The 14,379-nt window shown below is 43.0% G+C and overlaps 1 protein-coding gene across 1 annotated transcript; it reads left to right on the forward strand.

Moving 5' to 3' along the window:
- Window positions 1–321: 321 nt before the first annotated feature.
- On the forward strand, window positions 322–14,079 carry arsj (arylsulfatase family, member J). Its single transcript, XM_070854763.1, has 2 exons — window positions 322–632; window positions 12,180–14,079. Exons 1-2 carry the CDS (start codon window positions 322–324, stop codon window positions 13,576–13,578), a joined length of 1,710 nt encoding a protein of 569 aa, XP_070710864.1. The 3' UTR covers window positions 13,579–14,079.
- The last annotated feature ends 300 nt before the right edge of the window (window positions 14,080–14,379 follow it).

A 14,379-nucleotide genomic window follows, 5' to 3' on the forward strand; every position in this document is an offset into this window, starting at 1 on the left:
AGGGGTTGGATGCAGAGGCAAACCTCCCTGTGCTCCAACGACCATCTGATGTTTAAGCTTGAGAATGTTTTGCAGCACGCAGTGTGTGTTGTAAAAGGATTAGGATTCCACGTGGATTCCCCCACGGTGTTGTCGCCTCTGATTTTTTTCCCCACAAGCTGTGAGTGGACTGTGCGGCAGGAGAAACGGGCTGAACACGATGCGAACCTGATTCCCAAGTGCTGCTGGTCCCCCTGAACATGTGCACCGCGCCACCGCGCGCACACACCGGCCCCGCCGACGCACAGCAGCCGCGCCCGCAGCTCTGAATCCGGCTGAAACATGATGATCTTGTGGGTCCCGCTGAGTTTGTTCCTCAGCTTCATCGTCTCTCGGACGTGGAGCGTTCAGTTGTCGTGGGAGAACTGGAAGGCCGAGCAGCGCAACCGAGGGAACGAGTTCGACAAGCCGAGCTCTCAGCCGCACATCGTTTTTATCCTGGTGGATGATCAAGGCTTCCGGGATGTTGGGTACCACGGCTCCGAAATCAAAACCCCGACTCTGGACCGGCTGGCAGCGCAGGGAGTCAAGCTGGAGAATTACTACGTGCAGCCGCTCTGCAGCCCGTCCAGGAGCCAGCTCATGACCGGCAGGTACGGTGCACCGGCCCCCTAACTGTGGTCCTCCTGCAGCACAGAGTTTACTGGAGGAAACATCCTCCAGAGGAAGTCCAGGCTGTCTGACATGTAAAGAATATCTACCTAATATATACGAAAGACCTTAAAGTGTTCAGGTCATCATCCAGGACAAGTGCAAGAGCGCTGCATGGATGGGTTTACCATGTAATCTTTTCCAAAATTAACAACATAAGTTAGTATCAGGGGGATGATGTCATCAGCTGGGTGCAAATATATTAAAATAAGATCAGTGTTAAATAATGAGACAATAAGGCTTCGAGGGTATAAGCAGTTATTTCTGTGGTGTGCAGATAGACTCTACCCACATCACTGCTGGGAAAAGGACAATGATGGTTTATTACAACCTGCTGTCTCCACTTCTCTTTACTCTAGTTGGCCTCTAACAGTGTCTCTGAGGCGGCAGTAGATGGAGGTGTTTGTCTGAAGTAATCATTTGGACACAAAAAATGTGACTTCCTACAATTCCATTAACAACTGAGCACTTGACACCTGCTGATGAAGATGATGCGAAATGATCGAAATGTCCCAAATGTCCGCATGTCCCAAAGACGCAGGAAGAGGAGGCTGGCATCAAAGCCCAAAAAGTTGTATCCACGACACCAAACATCTTCTGTCCTATGTGGACAAGATGTCTGTAAAGTTATCATTGAGCCCAGAAAACAGGCTTTTCTGAGTCATAACTGAATGTGAGCACATATTTTTAAACTCAGCTTGACTCCACTTTGCAAGGAAGTCGTTGTCGTCAAGTCAAGTTGAGATGGAGAGAACTTGGCAGTGAAGCTGCTAACTTGTATAACATTGGTATTCAAGCATGTTATGGTTGGTTCTTTTTAGGTTTGTGTCTGTAGATTTACCACGAAAGCAGATGATGAGCAGCTATGTTGAATTTTACTGATAGCTAATCCCTCCGCTAACCGTATCCAAAGGTTCACGGCTAATTCCAGGTCATGGTTATCTAGCTAGTTAACATTAGAGCCTCGAGTCACTGTGTATCATCTCAAAGGGCTTAACAGGTCATCAAGTTTGCAAAAGAGAAAAGCTGCAGGAGGAGAGCTGTATTTTTCACATTTTTTCTTGGCTTTGTCAGAGAACTGCCTGCCCCAGCTCCTCATCAAACTCCTTTTTAAATGTTTCCAAATCAGGAAGCAGCCACTTAATGTTTCAGCGGGCAGCAGGAAGCAGTAAAGAGATATTAGAGGGCGAGGCTGGTTAAGGTATACAGTATCATGGGGGGTCAGCTGTGGTCTGGCTTTGTAGTTTGCTTACAGTGTGTTTCACATCAGCCGTTTCGCCCTTTGTACATGCAGCTCTGTGGGGCTTCTCCTCCACCATCTGTTCCACTCCTCAGCTGAAAAAGGAGGAGGCTTGCCGGGCACCACAGTGTTTTTGGCAGCCGTCCGAGAAAATAATGGGAAAAGTGCAGCCACCTCGTTGCTCCTCGGCGCTCTGTAAGCTGCTCCTCGGCTGAAACGTAGGTGTAGATTCAATCATGTTTCCGGGCTTGTTTTCTTGAATGGATGCTTGCAGTTTGATGTTTTGAGCGTGCGCGTGGTTGAGTATGAGTGAAAGCGCTCTATCCATCAGTGTGTTCACGCTAACACATCAGCTGTCAGCTGGTCAGCTGGACGCTCACTAAAGCTGTGCGAGCTTTCTGGCACACTTGCTTCGACTTGTCAAGGCAAATATTAGACGGAGCAAAGGATTGAATCCAAAACAAAGTGCTTCATAAGAACCAGATGAAGTTTTTGCAGGCTGTTTAAATTGGTTACCACGGCAACCACCCGTATCACCTGAAATCAGCTGCTTTCTAACTGGATATAATTAGATTTCACAACAACTCTACTTCTTTTTCTCCGCTATGGACAGTTTGTCTTGCTTCATAAATGACATAAAGGGTCAAAATTAACAAATGAGACCAAATGATCCCACCCACACATCATCACTCCAGTTAGTCGCTCTGCCATCAGAGCGTGAGTTATTCAGCCTGGCTGTCGCATCACACCTCATGCTCAGCCTGTGATTCACAGAGCGAACACAGCCCACTATAAGGGCTTTTTTTCCCCATATTTATCAATATTAATATTTATTGATTGTGGAACCAGGGCTAACCGTCTCTCAGCAATGATTTGGTGATTTGCCTTGTGATGCAAGCATGTGTGCCTACTTGCTACCTGTTGGCCTTGTCACAGCTCAATCAACCAATTGTTGTTACCTTCACGCATTGGTGTGATTGGACAGTATATACTGTGATTGGACAGTATATACAGTTATATACTTCGGATGTAATGACATATTGAATTATGCAGTATTGCTTTTAAAAATTGTCTTGATGCCGTCATAGGACAGTGAAAGCCTTCACAGTATTACTAGAGACAGTTGGTCTTTAGTATTACACACCTGGGAATGTGCAGAATAGAAATGCTTCTGCATGACTTTAACCTTGAAAGTTTGTCAGTGCTTAGCCCGGGTAGTTAACGAGAATGATTACTGTTACCATCTCTGTGGAAACACTTCAAACATGTAATTCACGACAACATCACCCGATGTGTTGAAAAGCAGAATGAGGCTGGGCCTTCCCCACAGCATTACAGCAGCCTGTCAATGCAGATTCACATGGTGCCAAAGTAATAACTAATGCTATGAAAGTGTTTAGCGCTGCCAATATGTAATCATACATGGTGATAGAGAATACAGCTCAGCTACAATGCGCCTTCGTGTTTGCATTTCATTCAGTCCATTGTGCCTGCCCTGCACGCTGCAGTTCTGGCCTTTGTCGTGGCTCCAAGACCAACGTCCACAGAAAAGTTTGGTCTCGTTTTGAAGCGGGGCATCTCCAGATTAGTTGCATTTATTCCCAATATGTTATGATCCACTAGGGTTACACACTATACAACATGAATAAATCCCTGTTTCTATTATCTTTGCTGACATCTTGACTGTGAGTTTGTTACATTAGCAACAAGTATTAGACGCCTTGTGTATACTGCTTGAGTCCACAATTACAAGCATGCCATGAGGACTGGTAATTGTTAAATAAATAAATAAATTAAAAAAAAATCTTTGAAATTAAGTAATTTACCAACCATAGTTAGTAGTAGTAGATATATGTGTGTGTACACATACCGATGGATGCTTCAAAAAATGATTGACATATATATCAGACATTAATATCATTAATAGAGTGTGCTGATTTGGAGCACTCATTGGTTTAAAGGGTGCGTTAGGTACCTATTAAGCCCATGCCAGGACTTTTATACATTTTGACAAATTAAATAAATGAATTAGGCATTCATTTTAACTAAAATGTCCTCACTTAGATAGATAGATAGATAGATAGATAGATAGATAGATAGATAGATAGATAGATAGATAGATAGAAGTACTTTATTGATCCCCGGGGGGAAATTCTGGAAAAGTGAGGCAGTATATATTAAACATGTCTTAAAAGCAGATTTGGTGAGTTTAATAAGGACGTTTACCCATGCAGGAGCATGCTTAAAATATGTGAGTTGTTATCTGAGACTTATTACTCGGCTTGTTAAATACTCTGTTTTTACTCTCAGCTCAATTATGGCATTCTAAAGTCTCTTATTTTTGTATACCAAATTGCTGTGGGGGCAGCACTGTTGTGCGGTGGTTAGCACTGTTGCCTCACAGCAAAACGGTTCCAGGTTCGAATGGGGTCTTTCTGTGTGGGGTTTGCATGTTCTCCTTGTGCTTGCGTGGGTTTTGTTCGGGTACTCTGGTTTCCTCCCACAGTCCAATGACATGCAGGTTAGGTTAAGTAAGGACTCAAGTTAATTGGTGACTCTAAATTGCCCATAGTTGTGAGTGTGAGTGGTTGTCTGTTTCTGTGTTGGCCCTGTGATTGCCTGGCGACCAGTTCAGGGTGTACCAAGCCTCTCGCCCCAAATCAGCAGGGATTGGCTCCAGCTCTTACCCTGACGGATAAGCGGTATAGATAATGGATGGATGGATGGTAATTGGTGTGGGTGCAGTTCTGATACCGCATATTCTTCAGGATCGTGCAGGGGCTGGAGCCAGTCTCAGCTGACTTTGGAGGAGGGTACACCCTGGACTGGTGGCTAGTCAATTGCAGGACAGACAACCATGCACTCTCATACTTACACCTATGGGCAATTTAGAGTCACCATTTAACCTAACTGTGGCCTGGAGAAAACCCACGCAAGCACAGGGAAGAACATGCAAACTCCACAAACCTGAAGGTCAACGGATTCGTACCTGGAACTTTCTTGATGTGAGGCAACAGCGCTAACCACCGCACCACTAACAAAGTAATTTTTCAATCAATTAAACCGTTTTTAAGTATATTAGTATATTGTGTCGAATTGTTGATTTCCTTGGCACAAGGCCGTGTAATAAGCAGGATCATTTAGAGTGAGTGGTGGTCATTACTGCAAAACAAACCCTGACAGGGTGATGAAGGTTTTGAATTAACCTGAAGGGACTCACTGTACATTACCCCTTTACATGTAGCTCCATATACTGTATACTGTATTCAAAATATATTATTACACAGCTTTGTTGAATCCTTCCTGTAGATTCTAACGGCATTTTACAGTCTGTTATTTCTAAATATCAGAACGTTGATGTTGCCTGTTACTCAGGCTGTTGCCATGGATGTAGTTCTCATCCAATCATATGACTCTGCAGAATGAAGTCTGGTGAAGTCCTAGCAAGAAAGAAACGTGGATGATAAATGAGGACAGAAACGTCAACGCCAGTATTCCCAAAAATGTCCCCTTTCACTTTGCCTCACTTCACCATCAATGGAAACATCAGGTTCATTGTTAATTATAACACTAAGTAGGCTAATCTGAAGAGTTTATGTTGCCATAGACACAGTTTCAACCATAGAATCCAATAGAGTATTGTTTAGCAGTTTAAATCAATGCTTTAAATCAATTTTGTGACAAATTACTGATTTCTAGAGTAAGTAACTGTGTAATAATGGGATAATGTACAGCAAGCTGGTCATTACTGTGAAAGAAAGCCGTTCAGGGTGATTCAAATCTGCTTCATGTCTGGCTGCCGCACCACCATGACGGTCCATTCTCCCTTACAAAATAACAAGCAAGCAATCGCTTAATTCTTGCTTACTTCTATTAACTGAAATGTTGATTTTAGGGGGTTTACCAGCTGTGACTTCACATGCTCGGAAGCAGCAGTAGGACATATTGTTCAGTCCTTATGTGGGAAAATATGGCCCATGATAAAAATGGCCAAATTTCCTCTAGTCTTTGAAAACTTGTTGAGCTGTATGAATTGATAAGGTTACCAAAACTAAGAGAATGAAGATAAAGCAGACTTGGCATAGCAGTTGTTTGCAGCTGCTGTTGGAACTGTAGCAAAGTGCTTTAACCTTCCAGTAACAGGATCTTGAAAAAAGGTTTCCATGCTTTCCCCCCCCTGGGAAACTCATGGCATCACAAAAATTTCAACCTGTCTGGTTTTCTTTAAGCTGCACTGATGAGATTAGAGGCTTAAAGTTGAGCTTTCCTTCAAGTTCAGAGCTTTGCTCTGCAACCCCATCACACTCCCACTGATCTTGACTGATCAAGCGAGGTGGATTACCAAAGGCAAGGGAAGAGCTCGCTCCTCAGGGCAAGCCCTAAAATTGAATAATGTTAGAAATGTTTAAGGAATGTATGTCCGACATGGTGAACCAATATATCCTACACCTGTCCGCTTGTTTTGTTTTGTAATTAAGTGAACACGCTTATACACTGTCACAGACGAGTGTTCCAGAGCTTGAGAACCATGTCAACTTACCTGTCCAGACAAATCCAGTATGTGGACTTTCTGCCACGTTCCATTCATCATGAACGCACCTTCCAGCTCTGACATTAGTAGCTCAACCTCTAACCCTTGTTAGAGTTGTTTCTTTTTTACGTTTCAGACAACGGTTTCGGTACTGTACAAATGGTCGTAATCTTGCCTTTATGACAACCCTGCACATCTTTCCATTGGTCAGAGGTGCTTAAGCTGCAGTCGCTCCTGTCAAGCAAGGGGTTGCTTATATGCTCAAAGTTCTTTTTCACTGTGCTCCTCACCCACTGCAACTCTGTCTCCTAGTTATTCACACACTTCCCATCTGTCCACACTTATCTCAAACTCGCCTTACCCTCTCAGTCACCCTTTTCTTGTTGTTTCAGTAATCTGTCACTCATTCAACTCCCATCCTCACCCCACGCTTGTCTGTCCTAGAATGCTAGGTTGCAAAGTGAGGAACTGAGCGAGTGATTGTTTAGGGTAACAAATAAGCAAGGTCTGAGGACAAGCTAGTGTTTGCATTAGTTGGAAATGAAGTCTTGAGGAAGAAAAAGAATCTTCAGATCGTCATTAGCTGTGAAATAGAGAACATAAAGCCAAGGAAGAAGCAAAACTGAAGAGCAATATTCAGAGATAGCAAAAAAGTAATTGAAGAGCCTGGAGAAAGGCAGAGTTAAGTAAGATGAACTACTATGAGGCTGACTTTGATTAAATGCAGAGCTCTTAGTTGAGGCTGCTTATTTGAACCATATGCGAGGAGGACGTGGAACACGAATACAAGAGAAGGCCCCAGCCTGGGCAGCAGGGCTGCTCAGGAACCTCCACAACCTCAGTGGCTGGAGTAGTGGCCAATGCACTTGTCTTGTGTGACTTGAGCGATTGCCAGTGTTTGATGATTAGAATTTAATAGTGTGTGTGATTTGTTGGCCTTGTGGCTCAGCGGTTGTGTAAATAAACCAGAGAGATAGCATGATTATAGCTGCACTTAAGACCATAACTCTGTATTTTACTAGAGGAATGCAGCAGCCCCTTGTGGCATGATAAGATGGTGAATTGAGTCGCTGTCTGCTAGAAGTGTTTCCCTGCCTGCATGGCTTGAATCCATGCTGGATAAGGGATGCAGACATGCCTGACCTGGGGTCAGGGGCTTTGACCCCTGTGCTGCGGCTGCCTATTCATGTCCTGTTTGATTTTAAAAGAACCATAAATCAGTCACACTGGACATATGGAAGGAGAGATGATCTCCAGAGGGCAGTAGTTACTGCTGTCATTATTTTAAAGCCTCATAAATACTAAAGACCTAGAACTGTCCTTCAGGTGCCCCAAAACCTGCAAAATTCCCCTGTGAACCCTCGCATATGTCAAAGAGAAATAACTTTGAAAGTCTTTGCAGTCCACCTTGTACCGTTTTCCGTCAAGACCTCGGGCTTGTTTGACTGATTTGTGGAGGGATCACAGCCTGCACTTAGCATGACATTCTCATTACACGGCTGTAACCTTTTGGTATGTGAATACCACCAAACCTGCAGGAGTTGCAAAAGCAGGGGTTGGGGCTCTTAAGGGGTTCAATCTTAAACACACACTCACACACGTCTTAATAAATTCGCATGTGCATGTGGTTTCCATTCTTTTCACCCTCTGTGTCGCATCATCCATTCTTTTAACTTCATGTTGTACAAGGCTCTTTTCTTTCAGTCCCATTGTTCTCTTGGTGTTGATGTAAAAGTGCTTGACAAATAAAAATAAATGAAGAGAAGGGCAGAAAAGGAAAATGATCCTTGTATAAATAGAAAGAATACAAAAGGACATAGAAGATCATTCCAAAAGTCATTTTATAGACATTTATTGGCTAGTAACAAGACTAAATTCACCATGGAATATGCTAGTGAAAAGTGTGGAGAGATTATAGAGAACAAGGCTTTGCAAGTGCTAACTCCTCATCCAGTTAATCATATATGTGGATTTTTGGTGGAGTAAACATGCTGTTCAAGAAACAAACCCCCATGCCAGGCTCGGTTGATTTCTTGTTGATGTTGATGTCTTACCCACAAACACATGTTGCCTTTACTACATTCCTTCATTCCCATGCCTTTTTTGGTGTATTGCATTCAAATCTTGTCGCGTAATGACAGACCAACAATGCCTTATCTATCCCCCAGTGTCTATGGTTGTGGTTGGGTTTCACATCTCCCCCTGCTTAGACCACCAAGTGACAAGAAATTCTTCTCATCGCCATATGAAACCAACACACTCTCTTGGCTCCCACCAGGACCAGTGTGGTATCATTTAGAATTCACTGACCTAACCTCAAAGGCTTGCAATGAATAGAGGTATCAAATTCAGAATTGTGCTGTATTATTATCCGGAGGAGTTAAACATTTTAAAGGTCGTGGGAACCACCTTTGAAATCCATGGGAATCCTTGTTGCCAACTTGTAAACGCAACAGTTTCTTAACTTGATTTCCAAAGTTTTGGAGGCATTAAACCCAGTTGGCATTTTATTTTAGTTAGCTCAGCACATGAAAGAAAATTCTTCCCAGAGAATAAACAACTCCGGCTCATCCAGAATGTCTTCAACAACTGCAACTGGTAGTTGAAAAACACTGGTGAAATAGTGCGTGAGTTGACAGGGTGTCCCCCAGGTAGTTGGTTAGTGGAGGTGGGAGACACACTCCACACATGCACAAGTCAGTACGTACACTGCTTCTACTCTGCCAGGTACAGAGATGGCCTGCTGTGATTACCTATAAAATATGGCAGTGGCTATTTATAACATCCATAGTCTCATGAATTCACCTGACATCCAGGTATGATCCACCATCAATTGTATGAAAGATAGCACCCATAATTTGCAGTTTACAGAGTTCAAAAAGTTTAAAGTCAAGAGACTAGAACAGTTTCTGCTGATTTTTTGGCAATCCATCCCAAAGTTCAGATATTCCACTAAAAACAAACAAATGTTGTGGTGGTGCTGGAGCAAAGGTCAGGGATTGATAGAACTGGCATTGTCATCCCCATACACTCAGTAAAACTGGACAATAACCTAAACAAATGTAATATTAGATTCTATCACTTATCACGCTTATTAATTTCCTCTTTATCAAATCACTTGTGCAACAAAACTTTGTACAAGCTAAAGTATATTTGAGATGCCCACATTTCCATAAAACCTGCTTTTGTGTCAAAAAAGTGGACATCTGGGTCCAACAGTCTCATAATCACTGTTTTTTTTAGGAAGAGATAAGCAACTGCTCAAGGATACATGCGGACAGACAACACAGTAATACAGCTGTGGTCAGTGTGCAGACTTGTGTAGACACATTTGTGTGCATAGTTAACCTGATGCAACTGAATGGAACGTTTTCACCGTCCTCCTGACAGACTAGCGCTGTGTCAACTTCTAATTCTAAGCTAACAAGCTAACTATTAAAAACATCCTGAACATTATGTTCTTATTTACATTATGAGCTTTATATTACATTTCAGTGGTGCCATTAAAATTATAACTGATATAAAATTATATAATAATGTAAAAAAATATACCAAATTTCAATTATTTGATCATGACACCAAAACCAGGGGTGTTGCCATGAAGTCTTCCCACCTAAAACATTTAAAAAAAACTTCTGTCTGCAGTGGAATAAGTGTGAAAAAGTACATTTTTATGATATACATATAATTTCACCTCGGATCTCCCTACGTCATGGTTGAGGAAACAATCATCTCTAACCCTGGTGAAATACAAGCCGATGGCCTCGCCAGCTGTGCTACATGCAGGGTGGTTCATATGTGTTTGCAGTTGTCCGTGATTTTATGGCAATATTTGAAGTGTTTATTGTTTTCTTGAATAGGATTTGATGAGTTGTAAATCACTGAGTTTATTACCATGTTTGGAATACTGCACGTACCACACGGTGGTGTAACCCCTGAAGGACTTTAGTGTTCTCAAGGGGCGGTGGAGGTTTCGTAGGCTTCTGGTTCTCCTCCAGCTCTTTGGAAACCTAACCCAGACACTTATTTTCACTCCCTTACACTGGTGACAGCTTGACTGCACACCACTAACCTCAGGAGAAAGCGAGGGTCAGAAGAGAAGAGAAGGGAAGAGGCATCTAGCCACATCAGTTCCTTGTCTCCTGGGTGTTTTTCTTTCACCCAAAGCAGATCTGGGTTTTCAGACAGAAATTAAGTTTAAGAGCTCACAGTCCTCATCTTCTCAGAGCAGCTTCCAAAGTCCCAACTGGGTTGCAGTCGCAATCAGTCACAGTCTCAATCAGGATTAATAAGGTTTCTCTTATGTTATCTTATCTTGTCTTAACAATAAAACAGAACCCTACCCAGGCCAAAAAAGACATTAGGAAGAATATTTGAGTCTTTCCAGCTTAGCTTATGTTAGCTTAGCCAGTACGTGACTTGAAGAGCCTGCCTGGCTCTGTTGGAGGGTACTAATCAACACATTATGTCACACTTTTTAAATCTGAACAAAGACTGGCCAAGAAATAGCACAGCATATAACCACTCCTCCAGTCTTATATATTGGATGATGTAGCATCAATCATTTAACTCCTGGCAAGAAAGTGAAGAGAAAGCATATTTAGAACAATTCCTTTGGTCCTGTTAAGTTCCTGGTTGGGTCTCAATTACAAGTGACTAGTGTAGATGTGTGAAAACCTGTATGTGCCAGTATTTCAGTACTGTCATCAAACAATTAAATGGTAAATAGTCTGTATTTGTCTAGAGTTCGACTACTCAAAGTGCTTTTACATCCCATCCTCATTCACCCATTCACACATCGTTCACACAGGAGGAATCTAAGTTTGCAGAAACTATTCTTTCACACACTGAAGCTACTTCAGGAGCAAGTATCTATTTTCCTATCTATAGGAATCTAGTGGACATATCTACTTATAATATACAAAACTGTGATAACAGTATCGTTTTTTTTTAAATTGCCTTTTTATGTTTTTGGAAATTTTCACTTCGAAGCTAGTCATTGGTGATGTTCACAATGGTTGAATAATTGATGCTGTGGTGGTGTGGGAATAGGAGAGTCTTGAAACCCACAGTTACTGCATAGTGTAATATAGTCACTTTGTGCTTAGTGGCAATAAATGCAGATCATTTATCCCAAATTTTGGATTCATTTAATTCTTCCTTTACTGCCAGAAGCACAGGAACTAGAAAAATGACGTAATATCAAAATTCTTTAATACGTTGTGTCTATCCTTCACACATCAATAGTGCTGCGTTAGCTTTCTGCCAACTGCATCATTAGCTCCAGGTCACAACTTTGTTTCCTGTCTGGCCTTGAGTGACAGGTCTTCTGGTTTTTCCGACCCGTCTAGCTACCATTACCCATACACGTCCTTTCACTGCAATGTTAGCCATCAGCTGAACATTATCCTGCACTTGGTTTGCCAGTCCATTAGAAGCATCTGTCAGCTCAAATGTGTTTGCCTTGGACTGGCTCCATTGTAATTCAGATTGAATCGAATAATGTAATTTCCAGTACAAAGATTCTCTATGTGACTGGGTGAGCTATTGCCTCCAAATGGTCTGCGAGAGAGAAACACAGTAGCATGTTAACATTATGTGAAGAAACTCATGCAGTAGAGCATATCATCCTGAATGTGACCAGCTTTCATCAAAGTTGCATATTTGTTTATAACTATCAGTGTCTCTGACGGGTCCATTACTGTTTTTATTTTGTAGGTATCAGATCCACACAGGCCTTCAGCACTCCATCATCCGAGCTACCCAGCCCAACTGCCTGCCCCTGGAAAATGTGACCCTGCCCCAGAAGCTCAAGCAAGCGGGCTATTCCACCCACATGGTGGGAAAATGGCACCTGGGCTTCTACAAGCGTGGCTGCCTGCCCACTCAGCGTGGCTTCGACACTTTCTTTGGCTCCCTGCTGGGAAGTGGGGACTACTACAGTCACTATAAATGTGAAGGGCCTGGTATGTGTGGGTATGATTTATATGAAGGCGAAGAGGCGGCTTGGGAACAAGACCGCGGCTTGTACTCAACCGTCATGTTAACTCGAAAGGCTATTAGCATCTTAGCTAATCACAACCCTCGTAGACAACCCTTATTTCTCTACTTGGCCTATCAGGCAGTTCATTCCCCACTGCAGGTTCCTGCCCGCTACCTCGAGCGCTACAAGGGCATTCCAAACTTGCATCGCCGTAAATATGCCGCTATGGTGTCCTGCCTTGACGAAGCTATCCACAACCTCACGATAGCTCTAAAACGCTACGGTTATTATGATAACACAGTTATAGTGTACTCCTCGGATAACGGGGGCCAGCCATTAGCAGGTGGAAGCAACTGGCCCTTGAGGGGGAGTAAAGCCACCTACTGGGAAGGGGGGATTAGGGCGGTGGGATTTGTTCACAGCCCCCTGTTGGTAAATAAAGGAGCAAAGTGTCGATCTTTGATCCACATTACTGACTGGTTCCCCACACTGGTGACCCTGGGTGAAGGAACTTTAGATGAAGATCTAAATTTGGATGGGTACGATGTCTGGGAGGCTATCAGTGAAGGCCGCCCATCTCCCCGCCAGGACATTCTTCACAACATTGACCCAATCTACATCAAAGCTAAGAATGGTTCATGGAAGGCCGGGTACGGTATATGGAACACAGCCATCCAGGCTGCACTCCGGGTGGGCCACTGGAAGCTCCTGACGGGTGTCCCTGGCTATAGCGACTGGGTGCCCCCGCAGACCTTCTCCAGCCAGCGGCTAACCACTCGCTGGCATAATGAGCATGTCCGTTGGGACCGGGGCAAGTCCATCTGGCTGTTCAACATCACAGCTGACCCCTATGAGAGAGTGGACTTGTCTCAGCGCTACCCTCATATAGTGAAGAAGATGCTCATGCGGCTAGCACAGTACAATAAGACAGCAGTGCCTGCACGCTACCCTGCTAAAGACCTGCGCTCTAACCCACAGTACAATGGGGGCGTGTGGGGACCTTGGTACAAAGACGAGAAGGAGCAGCAAGAGGTCGATGAGAGATACACTAACTTCTTCACCAACCATCTCGGAAGAAGAGGGTGGAAAAAGAAATCGAAGAACAGAAAATTGAAAAGGAAGGTAGAAGAGTAGCCTGTCCTATTTGTGAAAGAATTTGGTTGCCTTTTCTCAGGGACTGACATTTCCTGTTTTAGGATTGTCCTCTTCAGATGTTCTAACTCCATCTAGTTTTTAACTTGACTCCAGTACATACTGTATGAAAAACAATGTGGATGGACCTTTTGAAATGCCTCAAGACAATTAGAAAAAGATCCACTCATTCAAACACTACTGTCATGCCCAGACAAATGAGACCTCATGTTAATGTCAGGGGCGTTTATAGAATGTTTATTTTTCTAGATTGTGTTGCATGCTTGAACTCACCTTTGGATTGTTCTGTAGATTCACGTTTCACTTAGAGTAGAAAATAAATCTTTCTAGACAGTTGCCATAAATTTTGGCGACAGAGAAATACAGTAAGACATAGTTCTATTATGTTGTTGATTGCAGCAATACGGTATTGTGGAAACAGATGTAGGATTCTTGTGATGTGTGAGTTGATGTACGTTGGCTTTATAAGCACAGTCTGTCTGAACCGGAGAATAAAAGATTTGGTTCCTTTTTTTCAGATGATGTCTGGTCTGGCACCAGGCCAACCTGAATGTAAGAATGTAAGACAAACTAACAAAATAAACTCCCCCGAAAGTTTTTTGTCTCTGTCTTTGTCTTTCAGGCTCTGTCTGGTTTGCATTTTATCACAGCCGCATTTTCTTTATTCTGATGACAATTAGTACTCTTGTAACTGGAAAAGTTTCATCGTCTATTTCTGTTTAGGAGCTGACATGTGGCCACTAAGTACAGTTATTCGTGGAAAATACGGTAAAGTGGGATCTG

The sequence above is a fragment of the Pempheris klunzingeri genome, chromosome 23 (genome assembly GCF_042242105.1).
Source record: "Pempheris klunzingeri isolate RE-2024b chromosome 23, fPemKlu1.hap1, whole genome shotgun sequence".
In the NCBI taxonomy this organism is placed as follows: Eukaryota; Metazoa; Chordata; class Actinopteri; order Acropomatiformes; family Pempheridae; genus Pempheris; species Pempheris klunzingeri.

Excerpts from the sequence above, each read along its gene's own strand:
- arsj (XM_070854763.1), top strand. The coding sequence starts at position 322 with ATGATGATCTTGTGGGTCCCGCTGAGTTTGTTCCTCAGCTTCATCGTC. Across the intron at positions 633-12,179 it reads AGCCAGCTCATGACCGGCAG|GTATCAGATCCACACAGGCC; the intron begins GTACGGTGCACC and ends TTTATTTTGTAG.